Genomic DNA, 22,100 nt, shown 5'->3' with positions numbered 1-22,100 from the left:
ATCAATGTAAAGTAGTCCGGTTCCAAGCTCCAACCCTGAGATTTGCCTTTGCAGCCATCACAACCAAACAAGACACTAAATGTATAAGTGCAAAACCGAACCAGGTTTGAATCATTTATTTGAAGAAAAAACATTGCATTCACTTTTTGCTCTCTACCAAATAAAACCTTGAATACAAAATTAAATATATGGATAACTGCTTTAAAATCAGGAAATCTTGATACAAAATAGGATTAAAAATATTATAAAATATATCTAATAGTAAAAAGGAATGAAAATTAAATTATCCAAAAAATGGGAGGGTCATTGAGATGGAAATCTTGAAATCAAGATTCAAAGTTTTCTTACTGTCCATACCCAAAATTCACATATCCAGAGTATACCTAAGTTATGACAAAGAGGAATGGCGAGTTGGACAATGACATTTCATCTGGTAAGGCTTTCTTGAGTTTACCTATCCAGAGTATACCCAAAATTCACATATCCAGAGTATACCTATAGTTGGGATAAGGCTTTCTTGAGTTTAGTCGAGTTGGACAATGACATGTCATCAGGTAAACTTCTCCCTTAATCTGCAATCAAGAATGCAATCCAAACAAAAACTACAACTTACAAGCATGTCCTACGGACAACTGTAGAGCATTTATCAGAAACCGAGAGCCAGACTGCAAATCCATGTACTAGTCTAAACTATAAACTCTAAAGGGAGTATAATGCAATCTTAGAATAGAACAAAGATCATGTAATAATTATAGATGGTAAACCAAATCGAAATACTGATCGATAACCAAACTCGTTGTACCTAAGAGACAACAGTTACCAAAATACACCTAAAGTACTAGAGCATTTCCATCATCTCTATTAGGAAGGAAAATCAAGGAGTTTCCCATAAAGATGGTGCCTTCCCCATTGACCAACAATGTTAATGCGTTGCAGCCCCAAGGTTTTTTAGCAACCATCTCAAGATTTTGATGAACAACTGAGTATGTGTGATTTGAACTTCTCGAGCTCAGCCAAGACCTCTTCTTCTGGCCTGTAAATCAGATCACTCATCCGCCATATCTGCATTAAACATCTTTAAATCAGCAAGGAAAGACTGGAAAGAACAAACTTAAGCAATAGCAATTTAAAACAGAACATAAATCAGAAAGCTTTAAAATTTGATATCAAATTTTGGGTCCAACTGTCAAACAGGAAGTCGGGATGAGTACTTTTGGCAAGGCCATGAACAAAATGTCAGAACTACCTATTTTGAGAAGTCAGATGATATCATGATAACAAGGGCCACTAATTGGTGCAATTGTAAAAGCTTGGGCAGGCAAGCGTGAGAATGTAGGTTTGAGCCTGAAAGCGGCCACAACATTGGGTAACAGCCATTTTAGACGAGGGATGACAGAAGAGTAGAAAAATTGCGAAGTTTACTTCCTGTGTGTTTCTAATTAAGGCATGTACTTTCCCAATTCCATTCATGAATAAATGAGTAAAGCATTTAATATACTAAATTATAATCTGCACTTTGAACCTATTTGAATTCACTTCTCTAACTCATCACAAAACAAGTCCAAAACAATACATTGACCAGAAATACTTGCATCCATGCTTAAAGGTTGCAAATTTGGGACAGACCATTTCCATATGGAAAACGACAAATTATGGAAAAAAGAATACATCTCTTACCTGTAGTGTCCCACCTCCACCAGTACTTTCACAATCATCAGATACACTAACTATTGTCCACGGATCAGATGCATTCCAATGAAAATCAACAACTTTATCCCTGCATATACACATAAAGGAAGCAATTAGTTATTACATGATAGATTATTGGAGAGTGAGATAGAGAGAGAGAGAGAGCAACAGAAGAAGCCAAGATCTCCAACATAACATGAACAGAAAATCAGCACTAGTAAAGAAAAAGTAGTCACAAAGGACCATGACATGTGAAGCTTTTCAATGGTCATATAAAGTCTAGAACTCCGAACTTTAGGCCCATCAGCCTTATAGGAAGCCTCAATGATTTAAAATGCGTGCCTGAGGCACAAGGCGAGGCGCATTCCAGAGTAGGCGACTCGCATGGGTCAAGGCAGACAGACTTTAGAAAGCGCTCGCCTCTACACCTAAGGCATGCACCTCAAGCCAAGCGCCAGGCAGTCCAGGCAAGCACCTATTTAGGTTGTCCATTGTTTTTTACTTAATTTTATACATTATTATAATTGTATATAAATTATTTATTTTCTTTTTTATGTACCAAAATATTGGGATATGGTAGGCAAATTTGAAAGAGAGAATACACAACCCATATCGAGAGAGCAAGCTTGCCATGTAATGCTTTCACCCAAATCGTCTCAGATTCTCACTCTCCCAATCTCAGTCGAAGTCTAGAATGGCAAGTTCAGAGCCCCTCAGCCCCAGATTCTTCTTGGATCATCAAAGTTCAGGCCACCTTCGAAGTTCGATCATCAGGAGGTCATCTCTCAGTCTCAGTCGTCTCAGTCGAACGACAACTACAGAGTCTTCAGGCCTTCACCAGTTTGGCACAGAAAAACAGGGGCTCCGCCCAATCTTTTTTTTCCAAATATTTCTTCTTCTTCTTCTTCTTCACAAAAAAACAAGGGCTCTGCCCAATCTTTTTTTTCCAAATATTTCTTCACTTTTTGCACTGAAAACAGGGGTTCCGCCCGCCCCCTTCTTCTTACGTTGGAACTGCTTTACACTAAAACAGGGGCTCCGCCCCCTTGCACTTTTTTACACTAAAACATGGACTTCGCCCCCTTCTTACGCTGGAACTGTTTTACACTAAAACAGGAACAGGCGCTCCGCCCCACTGTCGCACAATGTCTTCATATAAAAACAGTAAAACAGGGCTCCACCCCATTCTTTTTTTTTTCAGTTTTTTTCTTTATTTCTTTCTTCCCCTACTTTCTTCTTCTTCTCTTTTTTTCCATTCATTTTTTACACGAAAACAGGGCTCCCAAATCTGTCCCAGAAGTGAATGGACTATGGAGTACCTTCAAATGGACTTTCAAATATGTCTGAACTTCTGTTTCAGTTCAGTTCAGTTTTGCACTTTTGTTGCATATTTTCTGAACTTCTAGTTACAGAATACAGATTGAAGTAGTGAACCTTCAATAAAAATGAAAGAAAGAAATTAAGCATTAGGGATTGCTGATTTTTATTTCCTTGGTTAGCTATGTTAGTTGATTTGTTTTTGTTTCATTCTATACTTTTATTTTGATTGATTATTAAATATCAATTTAGTTTTCCTCTTTTCTTGTACAACTAGATATGGATGAGGGCAATACTTCTCATGAAATTAGTATGAGAGATCCAGCATGGAAGTATTGCTCTCTACAAGACCCTAATAAGACAAACTCAGTCACTTGCAAGTTCTGTGAAAAAGTGACTAATGGAAGAATCTATAGGACAAAAGGATGTACCAAGTGCCTAAAAAAGTCTGGGAAGAAATTTTGGCATATATGCAAAAGAAAAGAACGGTAAAAGAGAACATGATAATGGAAAAAATGGATAGGATCCTTGAATTTGATGAGCATGAGAATATGATTGAAATTGAAGAAGATGATGTATAAGTTTGTGGTGTTGGTGGTAGTTCTAATTCATGTCCTAGGCCTTTTACATCCACCGGATCAAGTTCCAAGCCACCCATTAAAAGACAAAAAGTGTCTATGCATAAGTTTTTTACAACACCTAGTCCGAAACAAATTGTAGAGACGAGTAGGGAACAAAAAATAATGAAACAAACCACCATCAGTGAAACATATAATAAAGAATGATCAAGTTTGTATACATATTGTTAAATAGTTATATCAAGCAAGTACTCCCTTAAATACCATTCGCTTGAAAAGCTTTGAAGCTATGGTGGAAGCAATTGGGCAATTTGGGCCTGGACTAAAGATGCCAAGCTATTATGAAACGAGGGTTTCTTTCTTTAAAAAGTAGGTTGATTACACGAAGACATTATTGCAGCATCATAAGAAGGCATGGGAAAGGTGGGAGCGTTCTCTAATGTTTAATGGATTGACCAAAGAAATGATAGAACCCTAATCAATATTTTGGTCCATAGCCGTGCTGGGACGATGTTCATAGAAAGCATCGATGCATTGGATGATAATAAAAACTGCTGAGATATTGTTTAATTTACTTGAGAAGATGAGTGAGAGGATTGGTGAAAAGAATGCCATTCAAGTGATTACCGATAATGCTTCAAACTATGTTTTGGTAGGTAAATTTTCTAACTTGTTTGTTTTCTTTACAACTTTTACTTAGTTTTTATTGTCTTGGAAACCATGTGTTGCCCATTGTATGGATCTTATTCTAGAAGACATTGGCAAGTTACTTATTGTCAAGAGGACTATTGAGAAGGCTATAGCACTAACAGGACACATATACAACCATCCAGGCCTATTGAACTTAATGAGAAAGTTTACAAGTCAAAGGGAATTGATTAGGCCGACCAAAACCCGCTTTGCTACTTCCTATCTTACATTACAAAGCACTTTTAAGCAAAAGAGGAACATGAGGGAGATGTTCAATTCTATTGAGTAGAGTGATAGCAAGTGGGCAAAGGAAGCCCAGGGTGTAAAGGTTGCAGAGACAACAATGATGCCTTCATTTTGGAATAACATTGTATATAATCTTAAGGTGTGCAGCCCTCTTGATCGTGTCTTATGCTTGGTAGATCATGAAAACAAGCCGGCTATGGGTTACATCTACGAGGCTGTTGATAGAAGAAAGAAAGCAATTCAGAAGGCATTTGATGGTAAAAGGGAAAAGATCTCAGAATTTTTTTGTGTTTAGTTATTTTAATAATTGCTATTTTTATTTAATCAATTTGCTAATTTAGTTAATATTTATATTTTTCAGCTGATTGGTGGACAGCATTTGGTGCTTCAGCTCCAAATCTACAAAAAAATGCTATCAAAATTCTTAGTTTAACATACAGTGCATCTGGTTGCGAGCAGAACTGGAGTGTGTTTGAGCATGTATGCCTTTAATAAATTTACTTGTGTAATAATTTATCTTATATTTATATTTTACATTTAAATTTCAAAGTTTTTTAGTAATTCAATGCCATTTTATGAATTCACAGATTCATACTAAAAAGAGGATCGCTTGGATCAAAAGCGATTAAATGATTTGATGTTTATTAAGTTCAACCAGATGCTGAAAGAGAGTTCTAATTCACGCAGTTACACCGATCCCATCTCTCTAAAACATAATGATGAGAGTAATGAGTGGTTATTGGGAGAGATGGATGGGGCTAAAGATGATTTGGTGTTTGATGATGGTGATTCATTGACATGGAGAGATGTTGCTCGTGCTTCTAAAGTTGAAGAACCACTAAGATATACAAGATCTAGAGGCTCAAGCTCAACTTCATAGTTACGAGCCAAGTGGCCCAAGGCAACCAATTCCAGAAGACCTAGCACATCAAATTCCTAACTTCATTTGGAAGACGAAAATGAATTTGACATAGAAGAAAAAACAGAAGAAGAGAATATCAATGATTACAAATCTGATGAGTATGAAGATGATATGGAATTTCCAAATGAAGTGGAAAATGATGAGGAAGATTGAATGCTGGAATCTTGAGGAAAGAAGAATCAAGAATGGATGAATGGAGTCAATGGCCATATGAGAATATATGATTTTTAGATTTTGTATAGGCAGTAAACTTGCTTTTTGTATAGGTTGTGCTTTGTGAATGATGATTGATGAAAGAACCTTTGTTTATATTAGAAAATTTATATTGCATATTTAAATACTTAATATATAGCTTGTTTTTTGAAATATTTTTCAAATCTAATTACTTGGTTATTACAATAAATGGTTAATTTTTGTATTGATTTTGTTACGTGTGAGTGTGATAGTGTGAGCCATGGAGAGGATACCGATACCAAGAGGTAAATGTCTTTTAAGTGTTAACTTCATTAATGCTTATTATTTAATGTTGTATAGGTTGTGCTCATATGTCATATTCTTTAATTCTTTTATATTTATATTTTATATTTTTTTATTGAATCATTGAATTTGAATGTGTTATACTGTTTTGTTATTTTTTTGTAGTCTAGCCTCCTTTAATTATTTAATGTTGATTTCTTAATTCTGTACTTATTGCATAATTTCCTAATTAACCAATTGAATCATTGTTGATTGCATATTCTATAATTTTTTTTTAATCTTTTGCACCTTTTTTTAAAAAGGCGTGCATCTCGCCTTGCACCTTGCGCCTCAGGCACATTTGGAACCTGTCGCTTTTTGTGTGCCTTTCGCTTTTAAATCACTAGGAAGCCTTCACAAAATCATCACCAAAGTTCTTTCCTTGAGACTGAATAAAATGTAACCACTCCTAATCTCTCAAAACCAAGGGACCTTCATCTTAAGTAGGCAAATCATGGACCAATCAAATCCTGATAGCCAATCAAAATGTGGAGGAAATGAGAAGAGGGTGTAAGTTTTGGGTTTGCAAACTTGACCTAGAAAAAGCCTATGATTACGCTGTTTGGCCTTTCCTGGACTTGGCCTCGATGAATTATGAATTTGGTGACAAGTGGAGGAAGGGGTTGTACCCAATTTTGTCACTATTCCATCTTGGTCAACAAGGTAGCCAAGGACTTTTTCCCAGCTAGGAGAGGTCCAAGGCAAGGAGACCTTTTATTTCTATTCCTGTTTACCATTTTAGTTTGTCATTAGCCACTTAATCCAGAAAGAAGATTGGTTAGAGTTGTTGAAAGGCTGGCGGATGGGTACGGAAAACCCGGTGGCCTCACACTTACTATTGTCGATGATGACCTATTTTTTTGCCAGGATAGGGAGAAGAGGATGCAAGAAACTTTGAACTTTTTGTGAAGTGTTTTGAAAGGATGGCTAATTTGAAAATAAATTGGGAGAAAAATTGTTTGGTGGGTTTAAACTTAGATGAGAGCATTTCAAGGAGATATGCAGAAATTTTAGGGTGTGCAATTCCTCAGTGGCCTCTGAAATATCCAGGACTTCCACTAGAGGGATATCCTAAGTGCTTTAGCTTTTGGAATCTAGTCATTGACAGGTTTACCAAAAGGCTAGTGGCATGGAAGAAGAACTACATTTCCCTTGGTGGTCAGATTATACCCATAAAATCCACTTTTAGCAATCTCCCAGTTCACTATCTTTAACTGTTTAAAACTCCTGTTGCAATAGTGAAAAGAATTGAGAAAATAATGAGACTTTCTTTGGGCTCTGCTTCACAAGATTGCAAATGTCATTTCAGTGCATATATTTCATCTGGTTCAGTTTCACATGTATTTGGTAAGAGTGTATTTATGTACTGAAAATGACAGCTTGACAAATTTCAAGGCATGTTTCTATTCAAAGTGAGAGCAAAGTTTGCATCCAAAAGATACTATCAAGGCTCAGTTTGGAAGGAATACAAATGCAAATATGTAGAGTACAAAACCTTATATTTTGTATGCATTTGCATTGTGCATATTTGCATTTGTACTCTTTCCAAACTATGCCCAAAAACAAATGTTTGCATCCAGATGGATGCAGACTTTACACTTAAAAGTTGGTTAATGTAAAAAAAAAGGTAGATTTCAGTCTTGGGAATGTGTTTGCACCCATCACAACTAAAAATCATTTGGCAAGAAAGTAAAATTTATCAATGCAAAATTAAACCAACTTTGATTTGCATCAACCAGCATGTTTGTATTTGAACTCTTCCCAAGTGGAAACTTAGGAACCAGGAGAAGGAAAATAGGATCATTTGATTAATTGAAAAACAGTGTGCAACTGTAAGGAGGAACGGGGTTTAGGAATAGGACAAGCAACTTCAAGGAACACTGCCTTTCAGGGTAAATTGCTTTGGAAACTGCTGATAAAAAAAAATGGCTTTAGAGATTCCCCATTGATTTAGCCAAGCTATGGCACCAGGTTATCAAAAGTATTCACAGACAACTTTCTAATGGATGGGATGTTGGGTTTCATGCTAGAGCTTCTCTGTCTTCACCTTGGAAAGCAATTCCAGCTATCTCTTTCCTTTTTTGTCATTTTTCAGGTATGATGTACATTCAAGGTGTAAAACTTCTTTCTGGAAAGACCTTTGATAGGGGGAGCATCCTTCATGATCTTATTTCCCTCATTATATAATACTGTCTCCAACAAAGATTGCTTGGTATCCCATTGTGTTTCTGTTTCCAACAAATGGGCTGCATTGGGACATGGGTTTCAGAAGGGATTAACGGATTGTGAAACGTCAGATGCCATTATTTTATTTAACATCCTAGAAGAAATCCACCTAGATCCAAGCAAACCTGATGAGGGGCTTTGGACTCTAATGATATCCAGATCCTTTCCTTGCAACTCCTTCCTCCATGAGCCTTCTAGCGACCCCTTTCCTCTATAATTCACGCTGTAAATGCCATTTGGAAAGACCCAACTCCGCCCAAAATTAGATCTTTTTGTTGGGAGGTATACCGTGATAAAATTAATGCAATAGAGAATTTACAAAAAAAGGGAAACCTTGGTGGATGCTCTTGCCTTATGTTTGTCTTCTGTGTAAAGAAATTGGTGAAACCTCTTATCATCTACTAATCACATGCAGTTTTGTGTTTTCAATCTGGAATTTCTTTCTCTCCTTATTTGGGAACAGGTAGGACCCACCTTCGGATCTGAAAAGTTTATTCCTCAACTCATTTTTCTCCCCACCAAAGAAAAGGAGAAAGCTATCGTCAAGGTGTATAAGGGCAGCAATCTTGTGGGGTGTGTGGGAAGAAAGGAATAATTGCCTTTTCAAGGAGGAAAAAAGGATCTATTGAAGAACTGAATGACAACATCTCTATTAAAGTAGTGCACTGGGTTAAGCCTTTGGATATCTTCTCAGATTTCAGAACAAACGATATCCTTAGAAACTAAAAGCATGTTGCTAGCTCTGCAACTTGGACAGTAAAACCTGTGGCAAGTTGGGCTCCTCCACCTACAGGATACCTAAAACTTTGATGGGTGTAGCCCAGGCAATTCTGGCCCGTCAGGCATAGGTGGAACAATCAGGGATAAAGATGGCAATATCTTAGAACTCTTCTCAGGTCCTTTGAGAGTAAGAAATTCAATCCAGGCAGAGACTTGGGCAGCATTCACAAGTCTAAGGAGGCTAAAAGCCTCGAATTTGAAGGTGGAAGTGGAAGAAACTCAAGAACAGTCATAGCATGGTTGAAAGGTGATCAAAAAGTGGCTTGGAGCTATAGATATATTTCAGATAGCTGAAAATTTTGATAGAGAACCTGCAAGCATTAGTAATTTGGATTCCAAGGGCAGCCAATGGACTTGCTGATGAATTAGCAAAACAAGGGGTTTCAAGGGATCATTTGTATTGGGGCCATTTTGGTTAAGCTTTTTTTTTTGTGGTTAGCCAAGACTAGCCTCCTTTTTTGAGTTATCCCTTCTTGGCGTACTTATACCTTTTTTCTAATTAAAAAACATTTGCTGTTACTCATCAAAAACATGAAAAAATCAGACAAAATTAGAAAGAAAAAAAAGGCATCAAGCATAAGGTGCTGAATAAAAAATCAGCATGATCAGCTATTCTTCACCATTGTGCATTTGTGTTTGATTTTTTTTTTCATTAACCCAATTATTTCAAACATGAGTTCAGGATTGGTCAACAAAATCATGCAAACATTTTCTTTTTTAAGGAAAACAAGAAAGAAATATAGAAAACCTCGAATATTTCAACTAGAGAACACCAACTCAGATGTTTTTTCAGTCACTAATCCAGATAATTTCAAGCTCAAATACACTAAACAGGCCAACTGTTCATGATGTCAGGGCTCAAAACTATCTCATACAGACAGAAAAAAATAAATAAATAACTTCTAATCATGTATTAGTTAAACACCAACCCTTGTTAATAAACCACAAGCAGATGTATCAAAAGTAGGTTTTCAAAGTTCAAACCTGTGTCCTGCGTGTTGGAAAAATAAGCCTGGTGGAGAATTTGGCATTCTTGCTCCAACACGGTCCTTCTTACCAACCTGAAACGTGGCATTCAAAAGACCTTTAAAACACAATTGTAATTACACTATGAGGAAACATATGAAAAAAGTAAAATATCAGTCAGATATGACACAGATCCCAACCAAGCACAAAGATTTTCCCTTCTAGATCAGCAAGGACAAGTTGAGGATTTTACCAATCAATGTCAATAGTATCAATCTATTGACTTGGAATACATAAGCTCCTTGACTCCATGGTTGCTCTAATTCTCTAAACTCTAAAGCAAAACAAAAGAAAATACGAGAGACTGAAAAACCAGAAGAAATTCCAAAAACCAGTGTTTTCAACCTACCGTTGACCCGGCCGGTTGAACCACTTGAACCACCACCTGGTCAAGATTGCAGGTCCAGTTTGAGTAAAACCCAGAGAAATGCCAAAAACCGTTGACTTTGTCAAAAAAAAGTCCAACCGAGACGATTGGACTGTTGACCCAGTCGACCCGGTGACCGGGTCGCAGATTGCATACTATGTATGCAAACTTCGAGAGACCATAACTTTGCACTCCGAGGTCTGATTGAGGTGATTTTTTTATTTTGGGTAACTTATCGAGACCTATGCATCCCAAGGAGCCATAGGCACCTTGCCCCGCTATTTTCATAAAAAAAAAAAAAAAAAAAAAAAAAAAAAAAAAAAAACAAACTTTTTTGGCCTCAATTTGCAATTTTTAATATTTTTATAAATAAAAAAATTAAAAACTGAATTAAAAAGCATATATTAAATATAAAGTAATACATATATAATATCTAAAACATAATTATACATTATTTATTGATAAAATATGCATTTGTACTTATATATACATATATACACATGTATGTATATATATACTTAATAAATATATATATATGTATATATTTATTAAGGGAACAGAAACAAATGGAATAATCATACCTTCTCATAATCCCAAATGTTTAAGAAACCATCCTCTGCAGAGCTGCCAAAGACAGATGACTTGTCCGGAGACCACTGGGGCATGAATGAAAAGCATGTTCAGGAAACAGAAAACTCCAACTAGCCCTACAAATATGATAACCTTAAAATCAAAAGCAACAAGGAAATGTCAGAATAAAAGGCTTAACCAAAAGTATTGTCCCATACCTGCACACAAAGAACAGCAGCTTTGTGACCTTCAAATTTATAGATAGGCGATCCAACACCACCAGAAGTCAGGTTTCGCCGGTCAAACATGCGAACGGAATTATCAGCCGACCTGAAAAGATTAGAGCAGCAATAGGAAAAAAGTTACAAAAAAGAGCTTCAGAATCTCCATATCTATGGTAATTTTTAAAGTCCAAGATGACACATAATGTGAAACATGATCAACAACAGGACATCAAATTGAACAACAAGCATATGAATACAGATCAATCAAAAATAACAATTGACAAAATCTGATTGGCATCAACAGGATAACCAGTAGAAAACCCAGATTGTGTGCATACCCAGTTAGAATAAGGTTTTCATCATGAGGATTCCAATCAACACAGTGCAAATCAGCATTATGAGCTTTCTCAACCTGACCACCAAGATAAACAACCAACAGAACATTAATATAAAACCCTGCCTAAGGGGAAAATAAGAAGGAAAGCATGAATGTAGCTAACAGAACAGATGTATAAATGGGTTGATCCCATTCAAAAACAAATAAATAAATAGACAACCAGCACCATAGTGATACCAATATTACTGTTAAACAAATTGTTTGCATTCTTACTGCAGTTATACAGAAGAAATCCAGACAACCTGTGGAATAGTGTTTTCTTATCAACAATTAACTAGGCACTAATTTGAAGTATGTAACACAAACACCATTTACAGTAGGTTGAACGTATAGTAGAATACAAGGAAATAATCTATGAAACACATAAAACCTGTTCAGTTATCAAAAAAAGGGAATATTAAACTGAAACCAAATTATATTGATCAAAAAAAAACTGAAACCAAATTATTTCCATTGAAATGTTTCTCAACTACTGTGACACTTAAAATGAAACATTCATGATTCAAAGTTCTCAACCAGATGTTACATTGACAGCATAAGAAATGCAGAAATGTCAATTGGAATATTTTTCAATTGAACCTCTTAAGTAACTTTAAGAACACTAGAGAGAGAGAGTGAGAGAAAGCTCAAGTTCAACAAGGGTTGAGCTTAGGCTGGCCAAATCAAGCTAGATTTGGCTTCACCCAACTCTTACTCACCTCATGAATTGATCTGACCAGGGTGATGTTAGGGCACAAAGTGGGGCAAGGCAAGTTACGATAAAAGATAGGAAAAGACTAGTAAGCCAAGAATAAATAATTAATAATGGACAAAAAAGAGAAGAAAAATATTGTGCAGATGAAAAAGAGATACAGAACTATGGTGTGATTGGGAAGAAAGGAATGTAAGATTTTTAGAAGATAAGGCAAGGGGATTGAGCATGTGATAAATATTTTTCTGCGAGTGTGGCACATTGAGTGAATACAAGGACCTCTTTGCACCATTTACAAATAATGGCATCACAAGAAACTAGAAAACAATGGCAGAACCATCTCTGAGCAGACCTACTGTAAGTGCTGAATGGAATCCGCCTCCACCAAACCTCAAACTCAATTTTGATGGATGCAAAATAGGCAGTCCAGGAGTTTCTGGTGCGGGAGGAGTTATCAGGAATAACAAACCATACAGGCTATGTTTTTTGGGGATTCAACAAGGGCCAAGCTGTGTACAGTGTGGCATGGGTTAAAAAGTAATTAATAAATTTAAAACAAACAAAAAATCAAAACTGCTAAACTGCAGGAATGCAATCATAGAAGGGGATTAGAGGGTTGTAAGTTGTAACAGGATGGCTGCAAAACAATCAAGAGGGATAGTGGAACTGTGGAAGTACAGGCATAAGCTACAGGAAATCAGAGCTCTGATGTAGGAATTGGAATCAAAGGTTGAATGGGTTTACAGATCTGAAAACAGCCCAGCAGATGGATTAGCAAAACAGGGAGCAGAAAGAGAGCAGATATTTTGGGGTCTAGTACCCTAAGGGGGGAATTATACCTGATGATCTCTTAGGTAGTTAGCTGAGGATAGCTACCTCTATACTTTACTGGTAATTACACTTATTTTCTTACCAATTAATAAAATCTTAACAGTTACTGATCAAAAATGTTTGGGCAACAGATAAAGAACCATTGATGTATGATAAACAATTACTAAAGGGCAATGCATAAAAAATGTTCTATATAGTAAATTATAAATCCCTAAATACAGGATAACAAAATATAGTCTTCTAGATTCCAAAAAAACTCGAGGTAGGAAATATAAAGCTCTAAAAGTGAGCAAGACAACTCAGTAGCAGAATATTGTTCTTAAGCTCCAGCATCTTAAATAGCTTTTTTCTTATCAGCACTTGTACAGCTTAAATTTCCTTGTACAAGATAAATGATATTCAATCCTTCGGACAATAAAGACATTATTGCTTAGGTAACAACCTCTTATCCAATATGACATAATAGACATGGTAAATCTCATTCTCCAACAGAAAAGACCAAAGATGATTTTAAATAAGCAAATAGAAGAAGTCTAACCTTGACAGCTGGACTCGTACCAGTTCGTGCATCCCATAGTATAAGACAAGAATCATCACCTACGCTACAAAATTCTTGTGCACTTCATATAATTAAGAAAATAAAGTTAGAGGCTGTATATCATACAAGGAAAAGTATGAATAAAATTACACAGTATAGCAAGCTAGCAATTGTTTGTAATGGGTAGGGAGAGAAATGGAGGTATTCCCCGATGTCAGTGGGGTTGGCAAAATGGAGGAAACAATGAGGGTATTGAATGCAAAACTAGTCAGCAGAGTTGTATGAGGTGAAATGGAGATAAAGAAAGTTGAAGCATGGGCAATACTAGAATGGGATAATGGGGGTGACAAAGCTGAATAGAGGTTTGTTGCTTGTCATGTTCCACAGTAGGCAGGGGCAGAGTGGATATTAGAATCTGAGAGATTAAAGAATATATATATAAGAGAGGCTGGTAGTTCCCAGCAGCAGGAGAGGTTTCCAAAGGTAGAAGAAGGGCCAATGTAGGTTGGGGTGGTTGGCATCCCACTACATGCGTAGAGTATCTTAACCTTTGAAGAAATTGGTAACCGATGTGGCAGATTTCTAAAGTACGATGATAAGAATAGATCCTAGGAGAAGCTGGATATGGCAAGAATCTTGATCGAGGTAGCAGATGTTTCTGTGATCCCAAACAAACTGAAATTCAAATTTGCAGGAGAAAGTTACAATTTGAGAGTTATAATTGAAGGAGAGGACTCAACATTCCTAAGGGCAGGGGAAGAGGGATCGAGGGGAGAGGAGGTAGAAGGCAAGGTGTTGGGGGAGGAGGAGGAGTAGGAGCTCGAGCTGGCAGAGGCCATTGGCTTCAGGCCAGAGGAGAGGGCGGAGGAAGACAGGGAGTCAAAGAGTCATAAGGAGGGAGAAGAGGGTGAGGTGGCAGCTTCGAAAATGAAAGAAGGTAACATGGAGGGTATAAGTTTAGGTGGATGCGTAAGAGAAGAGCATGTGGCAGGAGAGTTCTGCAACGCAGGAGAAGCCCAAAAGTCGGATGAAAAGGCAAGGGGAGATAAGAAACAAGCAATAGTAGGTAAATAAAATAAGCATAATAGGGGTGGGGACTTCTTTAAGAAACTGAAGGGGGTTTAAAGGAAGGAACCGGTTTAAAAAGTTTCAGGTTACAAGAGGTATTCTGGAAATTTTGAGGTCGGGATCGAAGGGATTGAGATTTGAGAACCCAGAAAGATAGAAGAAAAGAGGGGTGTGCATTTCGAAAGACGAATAGGTTTGGGGTGTGGCAGAATTTGAAGACAGAAGGAAGATTGTAACAGTAGAAGGTGGAGAAGCCAAGGATTTGGGGAAGGTGACCCTGCATAAAGAAGGCCAGCAGCTGGAAGGAGCTACAGAGTGTAAACTGTAAAGAGGAAGCAGTAACCCAATGGGAAGACGCCACTTCGAACAAGAGAAACCCAATGTCTGAGAATCAGATGATCAGGGCTCTGTAGACAGAGAACAGATCAGATGGAGATCAAGGTAGATCTAATCAGGGCCCTGTAGAAACAAGGGAGAGCATGGATAGGCTACTCTCTGGTTTGAGAACCCTTGAGATAGTTGCTTACTTGAACAACAAGGTGAATCAACTACCTTTGCTCCTTCAATTGTGCGGGAAGTTGTCAATAAGGAGAGGAGAGGAGAGCTAGAGGTGAGGAAGAGGAAGGAAGGAGAAGCAATCTGAAAAAAAAAATTGTGGCGACAGATAGAGGTGGGAAAATCTCTTGGCTTATTTTTTCCTTGTGGAGAGAGAGTAGTTAGAAGGGCAATTGAGCATTTAGAAAGGAGCAAGAGAGAAGAACAAAACAGGAATAAAGCTGTAGGGAAGGAGGGCGAGGTGAGGGAGGAAGGAGAAGGGAGCGAAGAGGGTTTCATAGAGGAAGAGTGAAGGGTGTCGACACAAGAATAGAGAGGGGAGAAGTGAAGCAGTTGACAAAGAGGTGCTGGTAGCTGATTCTTATGTGCAGAGGGGAGACAACAGTTGCTGGACCCCCTCTTTCAGAAGGGACTTTAATGATTGGGAGATTCAGCAAGTAGGAAATCTCCTAGCTCTGCTCCAAGAGCAGACTCTGAATTTGCAAAGTCAGGATTCAAGAGTGTGGACGTGGAACAAATCAGGAGAGTTCTCAGTTAAATCCTTCTACAGTTTTTAGTCAGAGAAAATCAAGTTCCTTTTCCTAGTCGGGCCATTTGGGGAGAAGTGGCACCCTCTAAAGTCAATTTTTTTGTTTGGGTGGCAGCTTTAGAGAAATGCCTCACAAAAGAGATGCTGCTGAAGAAAGGTTTTATGTGCAATGACTTGAGATGCAGCCTGTGCACTGTGGAATGGAATCAGTTAATCATTTGTTTCTACATTGCAAGTTTGTAACAATGATTTGGAACTATTTTCTAAAGAACTTAAAGGTAAGCTTGAGTATGCCGGCCTCAGTTAGAACATGCTTGGAGGCTTGGCATATATCTGGAATGACAAAGAAGGGGAAATTATGCTGGTCCTCAATTCTTTTGGCTATTTTATGGGCAGTTTGGGCTGAAAGGAACAGCAGGACTTTTGATCAGAAAGCCTCCTCGGAAGCTGAGGTCATTAACAGGGCTATAGAGCTTCTTAGGAGTCGGTTGTCTATACACACAGGTTTTAAAGAGGATATAACAGATTGTACTTTTTTGAGGGTGGCCTTTTCTTTAGGTCCTTTTGTTGCAGTTTTTGTACAGTTTCTCGTTGTACAAAGGACCAGTTGATCAATACAATTATACTTTACCTGTTCTCAAAAAAAGAATAGAGAGGGGAGAAGTGGGTGAAGCAGAAGCTGGAAATGAGATTGTTATCTTGGAATGTCAAGGGTCTGAGAGAAAGAAGAAGAGCCATCCAGCAATATGGATAGATTGGTGGCGGGTGTTGGTAAATCAGTTTCAGACTGGGTTTTGGTGTTGCCTGAATTTGTACAAGTCAGGAAAGATCTTGGGGACAGATTTTGGTAAGTAAGTGTTAGGAGTAAGCTTGTTATTTGGAAGACTGGTCATGATACGTCATTTCTTTTTTTTTTTCATGGTGCTACATTGTATCTAGGTGTAGCCTCAACACCTAATCAGTCTGTAACTTTTTTCTTTTAATAAAATTTTATTTTTACTATAAAAAATTGTTTGTCAGACAAGGGAAAAGATGAGAGAAGTTGCAAGGTTCCATCATACAGTTATCTCCGTCTATGGTAAGAGCTGTTAATACCACATGCAATAATAATTTCAATAGTGCTGTGTGGACTTAGACATGGGAGTTGGGATCTGACACATGTCTGAGAGTCTGACTTGGTGAACCCAAAAACAAAGTAGGATTCATGGACATGTGTCACGTGAATTATAATTTGCAGCATTATTTTTAAAATTCATAGAAATATATAAGCATAATAACTTACATAGTAAAATTATTTCTACAGTTGAGAAGTCACTTCACCACCATTTTTTACTAATCAAAAAAATTTAAAGTTAAATTCAAAGCCTTTGCCTATTTGATACATGGCTACACTAGTTGTTTTTCATTGTTTTCCTAATTTCAAAAGTCCAATAAACAATGGATTATAAGTTATGCATGAATTGGAAAAATTCAATTACTATAGTGCCCTATGGATAGTTCAAATAGTTGACCCACTGTTAGATAGAGGCATTTAAAGTAAGAGATTCATAATTTTGGAGAGTTAACATAGCAGAATTTATGGTAAATCAACCTGATCCACATCATAGCTAAGTCTGACAGATATTTTGGAGAGTTGAACACAAGCTGACTCACAAACATATATCAACTTGTGAGTTCCCCTTTAAAGGTGGGGTTTCCATGTAACCCTGAATTTCAAGCAATATTCCCTGAAATCGAACAGGATACTACTTCACAAAGAAAAAGGATATGATAACTGAACTTGTAAAGTGCCATATCATGAGAAATAGGAGAAATTCAACTCAATGCAGCATGGGGCCAGCTATACAAATCTTGTCCTGTCATTTTGTTACATAATGAACACCTATCATCTGACCCATCTAGTTCAGAGAAGGTTTGCTGACTTGACCTGGGCTGGGTATAATAGTAAGCACTATTCCGTCACCCATACAAATGCATTTGACAAGGTTCATAGCAACTACCTTGAAGGACAGAACTGCACATCTTCAACAGTATCCTCATGCCCTTGATAGATACCACGTGGTCCAATAGAAGGACTGTCTGTAGCTTTGTCAGTAGCAGCACTAGCCTTTGACGCACTTTTAATGCTTGAGCTCCCAGAACCTGGTGATTTTGTGTCTGCCGCTGAAGCAGTTATATGATCATGAATACTCCATAAAACAACTGATTTATCTTTTCCTGCCATATCAATTATATTTTTATTGTTAATGTCAAAAATAAAAGAATGGTATGTACATCAGTAAATGATAACGTTTTCGTTAGACTACAATGACCCTGCCATAACAATAATCCTGGTTGGAAATATATCAAAGGAAAAAAAAATGATGCATTTCTAACAGCACTAAGGGAAATAATCAATTAATGCAGTGCAGCATAGAGGACAAGGAAATAAATGGAACTTCAAGTATGTATTTTAAGAAAAAGTCATACAAGCAAATCAAAAAAAAAGGTGTCACAATGCATATACATTACAAAATTCCATCAGAAAGTAAATAAGAACAAGAATAACAACAAAAAAAAAAAACTACTCAAGATAATGGGTAAGCTAGTAACTAACAGTAACAGATTCCAGTCACATAAAATACTATAAGCAATAAACAATTCAATTTCATTATGAATATCACCAATTAACTGAAGCTTCCTTTTACCTATCTATGCAGTATTCAAATACTATAACAAAAAAAAAGGAAAAGAGAAGGCATTATATAATAATAATAACAACAACAACAACAACAATAATCATGAATATTTCATTTGCATGTCATGCAAAGGCAATGTCAAAAAGTATATACCGATTTCATAATTTATATAAGCAAAAGCACAAATCTCTCCAGCTAGAAGTTACAGATGCACATTGAGAAAGACTACCATTAGGCAAAATTTCCAACCTCCAGATAGAACAAAAGGTTCTGTTGGACACATGGCAAGCGCAAATTCTGCATTATCTTGATGCCCAGTTAATATCTGCAAGATAATGGGTTGTCATTCAGTAGAATGGCATGCATGACACTCTATGACCTACCTCTTGATGGCATAGGCTCAAAGTGGGAAATAAAAATAAAAAATGGAAGGCAAAGAAACTAAATATTGAGTTTAGCACAGACAGACCAAATCTGGACGAGAGTCAGCAGCTCCAAGTACAGCATGACGATTAGGCTGAGCCTCGACATCCCAAATGAGAACCTGTTTTACAAACCCAACCCACATTAGGCATCACTAATTTGGTAAAATTGGAAATAGTTGGTACCAAGATAATCTGTTCATTCAAGGACCACTTTCTATAATCTTAGAAATCCATGTAACCCAAGAGGCCAAGATTATGGGGTGCTTACATCAGGACTGTCAGTATGTGTGGCCACAATTTTACTGTTCTGTGGCAGCTCCCTGATTCTGTTGACCTGCAGAGTTGTAAAATAGAAAGAACAGATCCATTAAAGTAAAGGATATAGAAAACTAGGCACTTTGCAATAGATTGTAATGAAAATTTCAGATGCAATGGAAGAACATATCCTCCCTTTGCACAGAAAAGTAGATTGAAGAGGAGTTAGCCTTATCCCCTAGTCCCTACAAGACTATATGTGTATACTGTATCCTTTAATCCAGGTCTGACCTAAAAGAAAAATGAAAGGAACTTTCTTTTTGTTTTTACTTGGATGGACAACATAAAGGAATGCACCCTAAGAAGTGGAATAGTAGATAATGTTGACACCTAATAAATGGAACAGAAAACAGGAAAATGTAACAGAGATTCATACCTCTCCAGGATGTATAATGGTTTTAAACTTCTTTACAAAAGGAGAGCGTGCCTCCTCATTGAACTGTAAATAGCAATTAGGTTGACAGAAAGAGAATAATTATGTGATGTTATAAAGAATAAAAAAACACCTGCTAAACTTTGACAATGAAGGAAAAAGGAGAGAGGGTCTAGAAGAAAAGATCTTTTGTGTGTAGGTGGGTGGAGCTTGCTGTTAAGGCAGAAGAATCAAAACCACATAATGGAAGCATCACCTGCGATATGTGCTCTGCTGCAGCAACCCTTGGTTTTACAACTTCACAATTTGCCAATACAAGAGTGTTTGGAACACTACCATCAGTCTGAAATTTTTTTAATCCAAAAGCATATAGATCAAAAGAAGCATCCAATACCAGCATGACAAAAAAAGGCATGCATTAAATTACAACTTATTGTGCTTTTTCTTTTTACAGGAAGGGGTGTAGAAAGCTTGTGGACCCATTTTATAACAACACCAAAGAAAGTCTTGATCATATCAAATTAACACTCAGAGGGATCAACCGAATAAGTATAACAAAATAACCTGCACAACAGTTAAAGATGAAGGAGGTATTGTATTTGAACAAGGGTTTTAGCAATCAATGCCAGGATAAAGCATCCAACTTCAGCACACTAGTTGGGAAACTTTATCTTCTGGTGTATCTTTCAGCTATGCCAAAAATCGGGAGATGCACCCTGGCACATTGCCATGTTGTTATTTGCTAGCATTCCTCCTATTGAATATTCCATCTACAACTTTGTTTTCAACAACTTGCCATGGAATATAAGTAAAATAGCATTGTCATAACGTTTTCTTAAAACTACGAGCTTAAAGAACTATGAAACATAGTTTTGTTTCCAATAATCTACCATGTGATTCTATAATACACATGCCAAAGCAGATCCAACGCTGCAAGAACACAGCGGAGTCAAGAAGAATGAACTGTATGCAATTAAGACAAAAGCAGTGATCATGACAGTATGACTTGCCTGTTCAGACAGATAGAGACGTTGGCGATTCTTGTAAGTTGCCTGCTCTAGTTGTGGACCCCACCTATTAGATGAAAAACAAAAGATAACTGTTTGTTACACCAAAGATAAATGTCAAAGTGATCCTGCTGAGTACAGGAGTGGTAGTGCTTAGGTCCACGTTAAAAAAAAAAATCTAGACTTATGAGATGCCTAGGTTTCAAACTTTTCAAATAGTAAATATCAAAAGCCTTGGACTTATGGCACAATACATGAAGCCCAGCCGAGGTTGCAATTCTGAAAAAAACCCTCAGAGAGATGCATCAGCCGAAACCTACTTCTCATCAGTGGGATGTTAAGCAACGAATATGGATTCAGCAACTCCCTTCAGCCAGAGAAAAGGAGGAAAAGAGAAACAGTGCAAATCCCAACCCCCTAAAAATAGTAACACAAGAAAAATGCATTTTGGAAGCTCGAGAAAGATTATTAGCTTCTATACCACGCTAGTAAAGCGGCCAAAAAATAAGCATTGTATTGGCATTAAAAACCCTAGAATGGTTAAACAAGCTGGAAGTGAAACATGAAAAACCCTAGAAATAGGGAGTCGGAGTGATGGGGCGAGAGAAATACAAACCGGCATGAGAGAGAAGGCCAGACGAGGTTGTGGTTGGCGAGCCAGTCGTAGAGGACGGGAACCAGAGACTTCCATTGGGTGTACCTCTCGTCCACCGATGGCTGCCCCGATTTTCCCCTCTCCCTCATTTTCGTCACTGATTTCCTACGCTCTTCCCTCCTCTCTCTCCTCGTTTGTTTTTCCCGCTCCTTCTTCTCTCTCTTCGGTCCACAGCCTGACCAAAAATTGTGGGGGGTTTGTTTGTATTAAAGTGTTAAGAAGGGAAAGGGAGAGTGGTAAATGGTGTCAAGCAAAAAATGACGCAAGACGGCAAGAGCGGAGCAGTAGACTGTCCGGGCAATACCTGATTCGTCCGGTTCCGGTCCGAACTCTGGTTCAATCTGCGCTTCTGAGTCCGACTTCTGTCAGGGAAGGGTGCATACGCGCACGGCGCACCGTTCGCGCTGCATGAGGACGCTTCACGCGTCCTGCGCCTCGTGCGCGCTCTTCAAACGTGCGACTGTAGTAAATGCAGGGGTGTGTTCACGGGTCGATTGGATCAGTTTGAGTCAATTTTTTTCAATCGATCCGACCTAATCAGTTTACTTATTGATTAAACCGAAATCGATCGATCTTGGAGCAAAACCAACCCAAATATGAATGATCAGTTTAACGGTTTAGTCGGTTTATATATATATTAAACTAAAATATCTATTTATATTTAAGTTTTTTTTTGGTTTTATGCAAAATCAAAATATATATTTAAATCAATTAGTTTTTTATGCAAGACTGATTTTTTGTCAATATATATTTAAAGTTATACAAAACTGAATTAAATATTGTACCCTTGTATTATATCTGTATTGGTTTTATGTTTTTTAGTTTTTATCATAAATAACCAATTTTTTTTTCAAAGTCCAAACAAACACAAATAAAATATATCAACC

General features: G+C 37.3%; 1 protein-coding gene across 1 annotated transcript; it reads right to left on the bottom strand.

Annotated features, from left to right (window-relative positions):
• Positions 1-678: 678 nt before the first annotated feature.
• On the bottom strand, positions 679-21,466 carry LOC104586625 (WD-40 repeat-containing protein MSI4-like). The gene is made up of 15 exons (XM_010243914.3): positions 21,175-21,466; positions 20,562-20,625; positions 19,808-19,894; positions 19,555-19,617; positions 19,132-19,197; positions 18,908-18,982; positions 18,688-18,763; positions 17,761-17,977; positions 13,609-13,690; positions 11,490-11,563; positions 11,146-11,257; positions 10,939-11,013; positions 9,949-10,025; positions 1,678-1,777; positions 679-1,062 (listed from the first exon to the last, which is right to left on the bottom strand). Exons 1-15 carry the CDS (start codon positions 21,300-21,302, stop codon positions 961-963), a joined length of 1,398 nt encoding a protein of 465 aa, XP_010242216.1. The 5' UTR covers positions 21,303-21,466; the 3' UTR covers positions 679-960.
• Positions 21,467-22,100: the final 634 nt, after the last annotated feature.

This window comes from Nelumbo nucifera, chromosome 6 (assembly GCF_055504915.1).
Source record: "Nelumbo nucifera cultivar China Antique chromosome 6, China Antique-T2T, whole genome shotgun sequence".
Taxonomy (NCBI): domain Eukaryota; kingdom Viridiplantae; phylum Streptophyta; class Magnoliopsida; order Proteales; family Nelumbonaceae; genus Nelumbo; species Nelumbo nucifera.
The sequence above is the reverse complement of the archived record's forward strand: the minus strand, read 5'-3'. Positions and strand labels throughout refer to the sequence as shown.

Bases quoted from the DNA above. Each gene is read 5' to 3' on its own strand.
- LOC104586625 (XM_010243914.3), bottom strand. From the start codon at position 21,302: ATGAGGGAGAGGGGAAAATCGGGGCAGCCATCGGTGGACGAGAGGTAC. The intron at 13,691-17,760 runs GTAGTTGCTATG...AATTATATGAAG, and splicing joins GTGCAGTTCTGTCCTTCAAG to TGCACAAGAATTTTGTAGCG. The intron at 10,026-10,938 runs GTATGATTATTC...GCCACGTTTCAG, and splicing joins ACATTTGGGATTATGAGAAG to GTTGGTAAGAAGGACCGTGT.